Source organism: Sorex fumeus, unplaced genomic scaffold (assembly GCF_029834395.1).
Source record: "Sorex fumeus unplaced genomic scaffold, SorFum_2.1 ptg000072l, whole genome shotgun sequence".
NCBI classification, from domain to species: Eukaryota; Metazoa; Chordata; class Mammalia; order Eulipotyphla; family Soricidae; genus Sorex; species Sorex fumeus.
The window spans coordinates 66239880-66252673 of record NW_026606129.1 but is presented as its reverse complement, the minus strand read 5'-3'; the positions used below and the strand labels follow the sequence as shown (position 1 = coordinate 66252673).

Below are 12794 nucleotides of genomic sequence, written 5' to 3'. Positions count from 1 at the left end.
TCTTTCTATATAAAACAGGTCTACTTATATTTGACTGATTCATTTTCATGCTTCTAGATGATCTGGTGAAAGGATTTCTTCCCTGAATTCTAAATTAATCATATTTATCAATTTTGTGATTGGTAAAAGTCATAGAATTGCCCCTCTAAGCTTTTTACATGATGAATAATCACCTGAGCTGAGAAGGTGGCATGTGGGCCTGAGGTATAGATTAAAAGATGTTTCTTCTTACTTTTTATCCCCATGATCCTCTGGTTAAGCCAAAAATGGCAGGTATGTGCTAATACTTCTGGATTCTCTCACAGACCCCGGAAGACTCTGGCACTACATTGCAGAACCTGTATTAAGAATACCTTTCTCCCAACTTTTTAGGAAGTCAGCATGAATTCATTGGCACTAGCTTGAAGTCTGAGACTATTTGCATCTTTTGGTTAAGCCACTTGAATTATCATCTGTTTCCATGTTGATAGCCTGCTTTAATGGGCTTTATTGGGAATAAATTTACCTCCCTTCATAATGATATACATATTTGGTTTTATCGGCTGTCATCCTGACCCAAAAAAGAAGACAATGGCCAGACTCATAGTCTCTTGCTAGAAAATTTTCAGCATCGGGTTTTTGACACTTGAGTGACTTTATATCTGCTACATTATCACAACCTGCCAAATTCTTAACTCTATAAATTGGACTTTGACATCTTATTATGAACTTGAACTGCTGTATTCTAGCACCAACCACAGCATGTTGAGAGCCTCTGCAATTCCAAAATATGTTCTCAAACCAAATAACGGCCCATTTTTTCATGCATTGAAAGGTACTTTGTACTAAATTGGATGACAATTTTTATGGTGTTCCCCCCCACCCCACCCTTTTCACCTCATCAGGCTGGAGCGATAGCACAGCGGGTAGGGTGTTTGCCTTGCGCGCAGCCGACCTGGGTTCGATTCCTCCGCCCCCTTGGAGAGCCTGGCAAGCTACCGAAAGTATCTTGCCTGCATGGCAAAGCCTGACAAGCTGCAAGCTCCCCATGATGTATTCGATATGCCAAAAACCGTAACAACAAGTCTCACAATTTGTTGTGAGACATTACTGGTGCCCACTCGAGCAAATCGATGAACAATGTGAGGACAGTGATACAGTGCAGTGCTACACCTCATCACTTCAGTTTTGTCCTACTCACCAGGATTTGAGGTCTTTCCCATGAAGCAGTAGTTGATTTTTCTGCTAGTATACAGATGTTTGGTCCCTTGGTGCTTAGTGACATTCTTGTTATTTTCTCTTTCGTCTAGTTTTAACATGCCTCATGATGACAACAATAAATGCAAAGAAGAAGGAGTAAAGAGTCCTCAGCATGTAATGGCTCCAACACTGAACTTCTACACCAACCCCTGGATGTGGTCAAAGTGTAGTCGAAAGTATATCACTGAATTTTTAGAGTGAGTATTGAACTTGCTTTCAGCACAGACTTCTGGTGTGTGTGTAGTGAATTGTGGAAAAGAAAATATAGTCAGGCATTCCTTTTGACATGTTATTTTTGTACTCTTTGGAGGAGGAATAAAACTCTCTGACATTTATGTATAAGATACCTTTGCCAGATTTTCAATGCTTATAGGTTGAGCTGGGGGATGGGGGGAAGAAAAGTTGGGGCTCTAAAGGACTATGGTAAAATGGAGCGATAGCACAGCGGGTAGGGTGTCTGCCTTGCACGCAGCCAACATGGCCGACCCGAGTTCGATTCCTCTGCCCCTCTCGGAGAGCCCGGCAAGCTACCGAGAGTATTCGATATGCCAGACACAGTAACAACAAAGTCTCCAATGGAGATGTTACTGGGCCCGCTCGAGCAAATCGATGATCAACGGGAGGGCCTTTACTTTACTTTACTTTACATTCTTAGTAAAGTTACAGAATCTCTCTAGATTTTATCCACTGGGAATGAATCTCCCCTGAGGGCAGAGACATGAATATGACTCTGTAATAAAAGCTAGAGATACAGGTCTTTTTCTTTGTAATTTTTTTTGTGGGGGTGGGAAGAAGAATTGGGACCTCACCCAGGAGTGCTCAGGGCTTTTTCTTGACTTTGTGCTCAGGGGTACTTAAAAACCATATGCAATGCTGACTGCAAGTAAAGAAAACTCCTAAAACCCTGTATGCTCTCTGACCCCAATTTGTCTTTTCTTTCTTTTTTAAAGTGTTTTTTGCTTTTGAGTCACACCCAGCAGTGCTCAGAGTTTACTCCTGGCTCTGCTTTCAGGGCTCATTTCTGCAGAGCTCCAGAGATGCTATGTGGTGCCAGGGATTGAACCTGGATCGCATGCTAGACAAGAGCCCTACCCCTATAATATCTCTTTGGCCCCCAGTTTTCCTTTTATATTTTTGCTTTGAAAGGATAGCTTAGTGAGATGGTCTGAAAGAAGGTTTTATGGGTGGATGAAAGTTGGCATTGAATCCCATTGAACTTTGGTCAATTAAGAATACTCCTTCCTTTTACCCTTCTCTCTTTCCTCTTCTCTCTCCTCCCTCACCAATTCCTTTTACCCTTATCCCTCTCATTCCATTCATTATCTTTTTCTCTCTCTTTTCTTATCTTGCTTTATTTTTTAAGATTCCTGCCAAGCTGCTCAAAGATTCACTTACCTTATACATATCCCTATGTCACAGATCTATTGCTCTTCTCTCACAGATATGTGAAAGGTTAAGTGATTGCTCCAAGGTCCCTTGGTGTATATTTCTTCAACCACGTAGAAGAAGGGCTTTATTTCTCAGAACTCATAGGGTTTAAAATTTTCAGAGAGGTACTTGCAAAAAAATCAAAGAACAAAAGGTTTCTATTCTTTTTTTTTCTTTGTCTATTTAGTTATTTGTTTATTTTTGTTTGGGGACCATACCTTGGCTAAGCCCAGGGCTTAATCCTGGCTCTATGTCAAGAATCATTCCTGATGGGCTTGGAGGACCCTAGAGGGTACCAGGGGTTGACCCAGGTCAGCTGCATGGAAGACAGTATCCTACCCGCTGTACTATCTTTCCAGGCCTTCTATATTTTTCTTTTCAGCTGGATAGTCTAAGGCATTTTTTGCCAGTCATTGATATTCTCACTTACTCAGCAAACATTTACTAAAATCTGTTATTATGAATAGGGCCTTAAGCTTAGATGAAAAGGACACTGTTCTTGCCTCTAAGAAGCTTCCAGTCTATAGGAGAATGTAACAAAAATAAGCATAAAAGTATCTCCTACATGTGTGATAAATTCTGGACCAGATTCACGTTTTCTAGTTTCGTGAGTGGATTTACAAACAAGGACATACCAAAAAAATTAACTTCAGTTTCTTTACTTAATATTGGATAAAATTTTAAAATATTTAAGAGGGAACCTCTCAATCATTAAAATGGTGGGATGCCTTCACTTTCAAGGGGAACCTTTAATAGCCCCTTACCGTCTATTGCTCTCAGCCTCTGTATCTTCCTGATTTCCACAGCACTGGTTATGGCGAGTGTTTGCTTAATGAACCTGAATCCAGACCCTATATTTTACCTCCCCAACTCCCAGGAGTTCTCTACAGTGTGAACAAACAATGTGAATTAATATTTGGACCAGGTTCTCAGGTGTGCCCATATATGGTAAGTGTTTGGGAACTATTTCCACCCTTATATATTGATTCTAGTCTTCATTTGGTTCTTACTTTTCCGTTGGCTCTCACTAGCTTTCTTGGAAAGGATGAGGATGATCTGTGGGTGATGAATTATAATAGTAGTGTTGATGAAGGTGATTAATAATAATAATGCTTAGTGTCAGATGTTGCTTTGTCTATACTATCTAGTTCACCGTCTTGGTGGCTTGAAAGGGAGAAACCTTTGTCATTCTCATTTTATCGCTGAGAAAGTGAGCTCAGAGATGGCAAGATTTTAGAGCAGGCGATGGCAAAGTTTTCATCTTTTTCCTTGTCTTTTTCATCCTTTGCATTGATCCAGGTGACCTTTCTATAGGGATTCTTCTAGAAGAATTAAAGGTTGTTCACAAGACAAATCTGTTTCCGTGCTTAAACTAGCCCAGTCTGTGTCCTATAACACAATGTTTCTTTTCAAAATTGGTTCGGCTATGGTCCCCTTCCAATCTAGTGTTTTTTCCTATGTCCACGTACCCCAGTACATCAAGTAGGTCCCCTAACGTTGGACCCCCACTAATGCCATTTTCACCTATGATTATCCCCATCCTTCCCCCCATCCCACTGGACTATCCCGGGGTCCAACAGGAGATTATATGGCCACCAGTTGAGAAATGCTGCTGTTTGCACACTGAGGCTTTTATTTTTGGTAGTAGCTTCATTAGTGATTATATGATATTTTGTGTGCTTTGTGGATATTTGAACGAAGGGGTTAATCCAGTGACTCTCAGATTGCAGCTGAGGAAAACTGCTTCTTTGGGAATAACTCATTCTATCCTTTTGGTTGTTTTTTATTCTGATGGGGATATTCTGATTTATCAGAGATAGCCTGATAAATCAGTTCGTATAATGACTGTAGAAATATCTCATTTTGAGTAAAATTTATTCATGATCACATATATTTGTGTTTTTTGTGTATTCTTATAGACTAGGAGTAACCAAAATACCTTACAATAGAAAAGGGTAAGCAAATTGTAGTGTTTCTGCTTAGGGGAATATTATGCAACAATTAAAAATAAACTGCACCTAGAAACATGCTCTTCACATATTTAAAAGTTAAAGCAACAGGATAAAAATTATTTTTAGAAAAAAAATTATAAAACAATGGCTACTCAATACCTCTATTGCAAACTACAACACCCTAAAGGAAAGAGAGAGCAAAAGGGAATGCCCTGCCACAGAGGTGGGGTGGGGTGAGGGGGTGAGTTGGGGGGTGGGAGGGCTACTGGGATTATTGGTGATGGAGAATGGGCACTGGTGGAGGGATGGGTACTGGTACTTGATCTCAGGCTAAATCTAATCTCTATAACAGCTAATCACAACATAACTCAAGCTTATTTGGTAATCAAAGTTTATCACAAGCTTAAACTCAAATCACACAACTTCACTGTGATCATAAGCATTCTTCTTACTCTTCTGAGCCTCAGTATCTTCATCTGGAATGTAGGAAAGTATTACCAAGGACCAGATGACATCACGTATACTTCAGATGCATAGTTCTTCTTTAATACCATTTCAAGTCCTACCAGACATAGAAATGTATGCTTTCTGTATTCCTCATGATAGAGTGTTTTTCTAGCAGGAGGGAAGACCTTTCTCTAACATCTCCTGCAATGCTGGCACATTATTTGAAGGCAATCATTGCATTTCTAATCATACCATCACTGAATTGTCCTTCCATTGAATTGAGCAGATGCAGTGTAGACGACTCTGGTGCAACAACGTGGATGGAGCTCTCAAAGGTTGCCGGACTCAGCACACTCCCTGGGCAGATGGGACGGAGTGTGAGCCTGGAAAGGCAAGTCATGTCTTATCAGTTTTTCTTTGTGGGGCTAGGAATGGGCAAGATTTTGACTCAAGGCTCGATCACAAATACAGTATATTTAGAACATAAGAAAATGCATTATGTTGGCCTAACTGCCAGGGCTTCCAGAAGTATGGGAAGATGGGGAGAGGCAGCCCATCCTGAATCTATAAAAGCCTGAAGATTTCAGTAAAAAAAAAAAAGCAGTATGTTTCAATATGCATAATACTTTTCTAATGTGGGATATTAAGCTTTGCTATTGAAAATCATGAAAACTTATTTGATCACATAATGTATCCTATGTAAATCTAGCTAAAGACTTGGTTTATTACCTTGAATTAGCCTAGCAATCAAATTTCTTAAAATAAATCTTGAAAATTACACCAAGTAAAATCTCTTATCTTGCCTTGTGGTTCTTAGACAATTGCATTCACTCACTAGCTCTATTCCTAAAATATGTGATTGCTGGGAAAAATATCACAACAAAAAATTCTCAGTAGTATGAAGTATCTTTCAATAAGTAAGATTGTCACAAATGAGGTACCAAATGCAAATTCAAATTAAATCCAGTCAATCCTAGAACATGGACAAAAAAATCTTGAGGAGATCATTGTTGTGGGACTTTTCCCCTTATCTTCTGTTTGTGTAACAGAAGCATAAGATAAGTGATTAAATGGTAATTTTATACCTGAGAAAAGGAGAAAATTGGGAGAGTTTTCGAAAGATTTTCCTCTTGTGTTTAGCAAGAGCAAGAGCTTTCAGAGCATATAGGGTCATACTTGAATATAGAGAAGCAACCAACTATGCAAAGAAAATGATAGGTACATTTTTAGCTGTGTTTTGGTAAAGTGGCCAAGTCTAACAGCTTTTTAAAAGATGTGGATAAATTTAAAAGATGTGTGTTTATTCCACTGAAGAGTTTTTATGCATTTTACAAATGCCAAAGATGGTGGGCATGTCGGCTTAGAAATTCTTTGTATTTTGTTTTGTTTTCATAGAATTGGCAGTAATACGCCTTTTTTTCATAGGAAATTTTTATTTCCTTGCTGCTAGGTTATATCCACATCCTTTTTCTTCTCTTTGCATTGTTTCCTCAGCATTAATCTGTCTGGGGCTACTGACACAATGTTCTTTTGATAAGTGGCTCGCTTCTATCTCTTTAATCTCTTTATTTTCTCCATTCTCTTAATTACTCCATTAACATTTTCATTTTAACCCTTTTTTTTAAGTATGAGGTTTTGTTTTGTTTTAGGTCTTTTTAGAACAAAATTGACCCAAGTCCCTCTTCCTAGTTCTTTAAAAAGGTGCATTATGGTAAAATATCACTTAAATGATTTGGGACATTTTTAGGGGATAAACATCTGTATTTTGGCTCAGGCACTTGTGGTCACTAAATACTTTTTTTTATAATGCAATAAATTATACTGCATCTTTCTTTCAGACCTTTCCCCTGTCCTTCTGAATTTTAATTCTCTCCTTTGAACACGTGTCAGTGATTCTATTGGCATGGAGTAGCAAGGAGTGCATAGAATTATAGAAATTTCCTTTATTTTGTAGAATTTATAATACATATTTCTGTCAGGCTGATTTACAGGCCGATTTTGAACATTAGTTATAACCACCCTTAATTAGGAATTCAGTTCTGGTCAGATTCAGTTATGTAGTATGAGAAAACTGGCTCCTTTTCTGAAATTACAAAAATTAGGCCAAAAGTTATAGGTTATAAAACTATTATGATAACTTACACAATCATGCGAGACTCAGGGTCCTAATTTCTTTCTGTTTCGTGAACATAAAGAAATAGATATCATCCTCAGAGTTACAAAGTCGCTGCTTCAGCTCCAGCCATTTATACTTCTGCCTGAGAATATAAATTCTAGGCAGAATGAAGTTAAAGGGTAAGGAAAAAAAGGGAGACAGAGATCTTCCCCGCAATCTGACTCTAAATTCTTCTCACTTCTCTTTGGCCACTTCTGTTAATATGGGGGGTCTGGAGAAACATAGATTCTGTTACCAGGATGAAGGGAAGAATGATTCTTTTTAAAGCTTATTCCCAGTTGCTCAGAGTCAGAGTGCATCGCTGTTGAGAGTATCCCCTTGAGTTTGGTGGCCTGATTTTCAGTCTAAGCTCTCTCTCATACGTATATCTTACATCCAGCTCTCTGTTAATGCAGAGATTTTTATTTTCTGTAGAAATGGTGTGTAGTGAGGATTAAGTAAACGGAGATAGACTTGTAGTGCTTAGAACTGACAAATATTAAGTGCTGTGTAATATTCTCCATGATCATTGCAAACATTTGTGCTACTAGGTGTGTTAGCTACAGTTTCTTGTGTTAATTTCAAGACAAATTTGACAGGTTGGTTCCCAATTTTAGTTGGGGAAGCAGAGTTTGGTGACTCATCCACAGTAATAAGGATGATTCACCAGTCTGATCACCTGTCACTGTGATACCCAACTTGGAAGCTCCTAGTCCCAGGTGTACAATGAGCACTTTGCAATGTCAGTCCAAATTAAGATTGTTCAAGTGAAAATACATAATATGTTTTGATTGGACACCTAATATGAAAATGAAAGGTCAAAAACTCATTTCATTATATACATTTTATTTTAATATAGAAAAGTTATATTTTACATACTTTGAGAAAAATCTAGTTATTTTTATTTTTCTTTTCTCTACTTTTAGTGTGGCTAGAACCTTTTGGTTGTTGCTGCTTTGGTGCCATATCCAGTCAGGTGCAGGGATTACTCCTGGCTCTATACTCAGGAATTACTCTGGCAGTGCTCGGGGAATCATACAGGAGGTCAGGGATTGAACCCAGGTTGGCCACGTGCAAGGCTAATGGTCAATGCCCTACTTGATGTACTCTCTCTCTAGTCCTGTGGCTGGAATTTTTTAATTGTATGTGTGTGGCTCACCTTACCTCTTAAACTGAATAATCGTGCTTTAGCTACGTAAAATGTGCTTCATTTTAAAATGTGACTCCATAAATCAAAAAGAAATGTTTTAAAATACACTTATTTGCGATTATCAGTAATATACTTATTTGGTATAACTATGTGCCCCCAAATTGAGCAGCACTGCTCTACACTACATCAAGCTGCTTCTCTGTTCATTGATTTGTTTGCATGCATATCACCAAAAATATCTGGATTTCTATAAAAGCAATGCAGTGTAAGCTCAGCAGGATGGTAGTACCACAGGTAAGGTAGCTTGCTTTGCCAACTTCAGTCCCCAGCACCATATATGGTACGTTGAGCCCTGCTAGGAGTGATCCCTGAGCACCGAGCCAGAAATAAGTCCTTGAGCACTGCCAGGTGTGGCGGCCCCCAAACAAAAATAAAACTAGAGGGAGTGATGAGGTCACCTGCGCTCCAAGTCATACTTGCCGGGTATGGAGTGGGTTTGTATTCTTTGGGTGCAGAACTTTTTAAGAGCCTTAGCTAGACAGCAGAGGGAAAGGGGACGCATCTTTAGATACAGAGTCCAAAAGGATAATTGCAGATTAAAGCTTAAGTGTACACTTTGAAGAGTGAGTCCAGCAGAGCCGATTGTGAGTCCAGCCGTTCCAACAGAAACCTTCACCTGGCATTTGTTCACTTTCCCCAAACACGCCCCTCCTCCTGCCTTGCGGCCCCTCTCTCCGGGCCTGCCTCCTCCCGGTAGATAAATCACTGTGGCCTCGCAGCAACCACCAGCTCCGCTTCAGAGATCTGAGCAAGCGGCGGGGCGTCACCCTCCTGCCGCCTCTCAGCTTTGTCCAGCACTCAGTGACCTCGGCTTTGTGTCAGAGACTCACTCCCCAACAATGGCAGAGGGCTCAAATGGGTTTCTCAACCCCCTTGTCCCGCTGAGTTTATTTTGTTGCATTTTGTTTTAAACACTACTAGCCTGCTGCCTGTGCCAAGCTGGAGAATCTGAAACCATGAGTAAGAAAAAAAGCAGTGAAGTTTAGGGCTTTCTGAAATGTGTCCATCTTGTTTTTGTCTCACCCTGTGTGATTTGGTGGACTGGTCTTATAGAAATCGGGTAACTTACTTCTCTCTCTCTCTCTCTCTCTCTCTCTCTCTGAATTACACTGGGGTCTTTAAATCCATGGGAGGCAATAAAGCATTATATTTTGCCAAGCTCACAACATCTCGAGGCCTTGTTAATGGAGACTCACTACGCAATAGTAACTACAATAACTCACTTTGGTACTGACTGCAAATGGTTTGTCCATTTCCACTCCTCATTTTCCAAGTAATTGAGTACTTCAAAGCTGGCCTTTGGCATCACCTGACAGTCTGTAGTCAAGCATTCATTGGTCAGTGTTACTCAGACAAGCTATAAATGAAGACACAGCTGTCATCAATAAGTACAAGATCAGGATTCTGACAGTTTCTTTGATTCACATAGGTGATGAAATTACAGTATTTACAACCGAACATGGTAATAAATGAATGTAGAATGTATTTTTGGATAACAGGGCTGACAGTGTCTCAAGAACTAAGCTCTTATTCCTGTTCCCCTTATTAAACACAGCACTGCAAGTTTGGGTTTTGTGTTCCCAAAGAACCAGAGGTCCCTATGATTGATGGGTCCTGGGGAAGTTGGAGCAACTTTGGCATCTGCTCAAGAACATGTGGAGGGGGCATCAAAACAGCTGTTCGAGAGTGCAACAGACCAGAGTAAGTCCTAGAATGTTTCGCTATTATTATTATTATTAGGCCAGCAGGAATGTTCTGCTGTTACTGCTGTTCCTCTGTAGTAATTTTGGTAGTTATTTGTCTAGAGGCAGATAAAGATCTCTTTCCACATTGAAAATATTAGACATTCACTCAGGGCAGTCAAGACCAATGGTAGCCCTGTTTCTTGCCTAATCACTTTCTCTCTGCATTATTATTAATTTTCCCCCTGTTGACTCATTATTGTGTAAGTTTTATCTGCAGAACAGTTAATGTTTTCTTATTGGTTAGTCCCTTCCCCAATTTTGACAGGTTTAACTCGCTCCCTCTTGGGCTTGCAATCGTACGTAAATAATTAAGTTTATTTAGTAAAAAACTTCATAAGGAAACAAAAATTGGATATTTCTCCCCAATTTATAGATAATCACATCCTGTCCCGTTAGCTACTTCAGTGCTTTAAAAGGCATACAGACTCCCACAGCTGCATTAGCAGATGTTAAGGAACCTTGGAGCCCCAAGTCAGGATTTATTTCCAAATTCTTCTAATTGTTGCATGGGTAAAACATCGAAGGCCCCCCTCCCACAACCTGACAGTTTGCAGATTGGGAATATCTGGCTTTGGAGGATAATTCTCATTATGTGATCATAACTGTCTTTACCTACCTAACCTTATTAAGATTTACATGTCCAAATAAAGTCAGTTTTTTTCCCCCCAGCATCTTTCTTGGTACACTCGTTTATTGTGAAGGCTAATTATAAGCAGATTAAATGATTCTTATCTTCCATTACCAGGTATGACATCCAATTTTTCATGACTCTAAGATGTATTAAGTATAAAGGATTAGAAAGTAATATGTGGTATTATTGCCATTGATCCTATTTAGATAGGCGTATCCAAGAAGACTTTACAGATTAAGAAGAGTTTTCACATGTATAAGCCAATGACCATTTGTTCTTTGTTTTGGCATCCCCAGTATATGCTACACCCGGCAGCATGTTCTGGAAGCCATGTGGTTCTAGGGAAAATCCTCAGGGCTCCATGCATGCAGGAAATGCATTCTGGTCCTTTGAGATTCTTCTGGCCCAACAACAGTTTTTAAGAGCCAGATGCTTTGGGATTATGTGCCATTATTTCACCCAAAAGTATTCAGTGATTTTTTTGCAGCCTACAGAAACGTTTACAGACTTAATTGTAGAGAGAAACAAGCTAGTAAAGTAGCTAAGGGAGTGATATAATGCCATAAGGTTGCTTTTGCAGAGCAGTGGAGGCTCACTTAACTACTGTTGTTCACAGGTAGGAAAAGAGCTAGTGTTCACTAAGTGTTCACATTATTTTAATAAGAAAACTCTGAAAGGTGAAAACCAGAGAGAACATAGTGAATATTGTCACTGTGCTAGGGTGCAAGCCCTAATCTAAATACTCTGCAATACAAATCACAGATGAAGATCAGTTAATTACATTTCCCTTTCATTTTCTGACTGATTAATTCATTGTTTTCTGATTGAGTCATTGTCTGATTGCTGAGCTGGGTATAGAAACAGGGCCTCACATATGTAAAGTATTTTTCTTACCATTGAGCCACATAATGTTCATATGATATGTGTCTCTGGTGGGACATGGGAATTGTCTCAAGTTGTAAAGCACATGAGAGACAAGGCACTGGGTTCAGTTTCTCAAGGTTTCCCTACACATGGACAGGCGAGGCCCTAACCTCCCCTAAGCACGGCCAGGAGTATACCTCACAATTAACGGCATCAACAGTAACAACAAATACTAGTTTCCATATTAACTAAACAATGCTAGGGCACAGTTTCTGGGTTCTCAACCTAGCAATTCATCTATGACCATAAAGATTCAATTTTCTCTAAAGTCTGTGTTTTATATTTCTTTTAATAGTACGAATATAGCTTGTGCCAGACACAGTAACAACAAAGTCTCCAATGGAGACGTTACTGGGCCCGCTCGAGCAAATAATTTTTTAAAAAATTCTAGCCAAGGCCTATGTCATACAAAAATTCTGTCATCATGTATGTATTATACACAAGAGATAATCAATGAAAACTATTTGATATATATTATATCAGGCTTTTGAAAAAGATAATAAGGGCTGGAAATATGACTCTATGCCCGGCATGCGTGAAGCCTTGGGTCAGTCTCCAGGACCACATGTGTTCTCCTCACCTCTAGCACCCCTTTGTGTTGCTTTGTGGCCTCTAGCTGTACTGATCCCAAGTATGACATAGATGAGCTTAGCCTAAAAGAGTCAGACCTGAATCATTATAGTAAAGATTACTGAAAGTGACCCCCATTCTTCAGGCATTGCTGGGTGTGGTCCCTATAAAAATAGAATCACAGATACAGTATGTGTTGTATGCACTGAGTATTATATAACATAAATAAACAATAGAGTTTCATAGCTTGCTTTTCAGAAATCAGTCATATGTCCTAGCTGTTCAATATTATTGAAGATTCATGATAAAACATTTTAAGCCAGCAGAAAAATTTTTTTTTTTTTGCTTTTTGGGTCACACCCGGCGATGCTCAGGGGTTACTCCTGGCTCATGCACTCAGGAATTGCTCCTGGCGGTGCTCGGGGGACCATATGGGATGCTGGGAATCGAAACCGTGTCGGGCATGTTGGCTGAGTGCAAAGCAAACGCCCTA

General features: G+C 39.5%; 1 protein-coding gene across 1 annotated transcript in view; it reads left to right on the top strand.

The window, feature by feature from the left end:
- ADAMTS9 (ADAM metallopeptidase with thrombospondin type 1 motif 9) overlaps positions 1–12794 on the top strand; it is a 179780-nt gene that overhangs the window by 39908 nt on the left and 127078 nt on the right. The window contains exons 9-12 of the mRNA XM_056129367.1: positions 1290–1436; positions 3474–3615; positions 5353–5457; positions 9987–10132. Coding sequence (XP_055985342.1) covers positions 1290–1436; positions 3474–3615; positions 5353–5457; positions 9987–10132 — 540 coding nt within the window. The remainder of the gene's footprint in view (positions 1–1289; positions 1437–3473; positions 3616–5352; positions 5458–9986; positions 10133–12794) is intronic.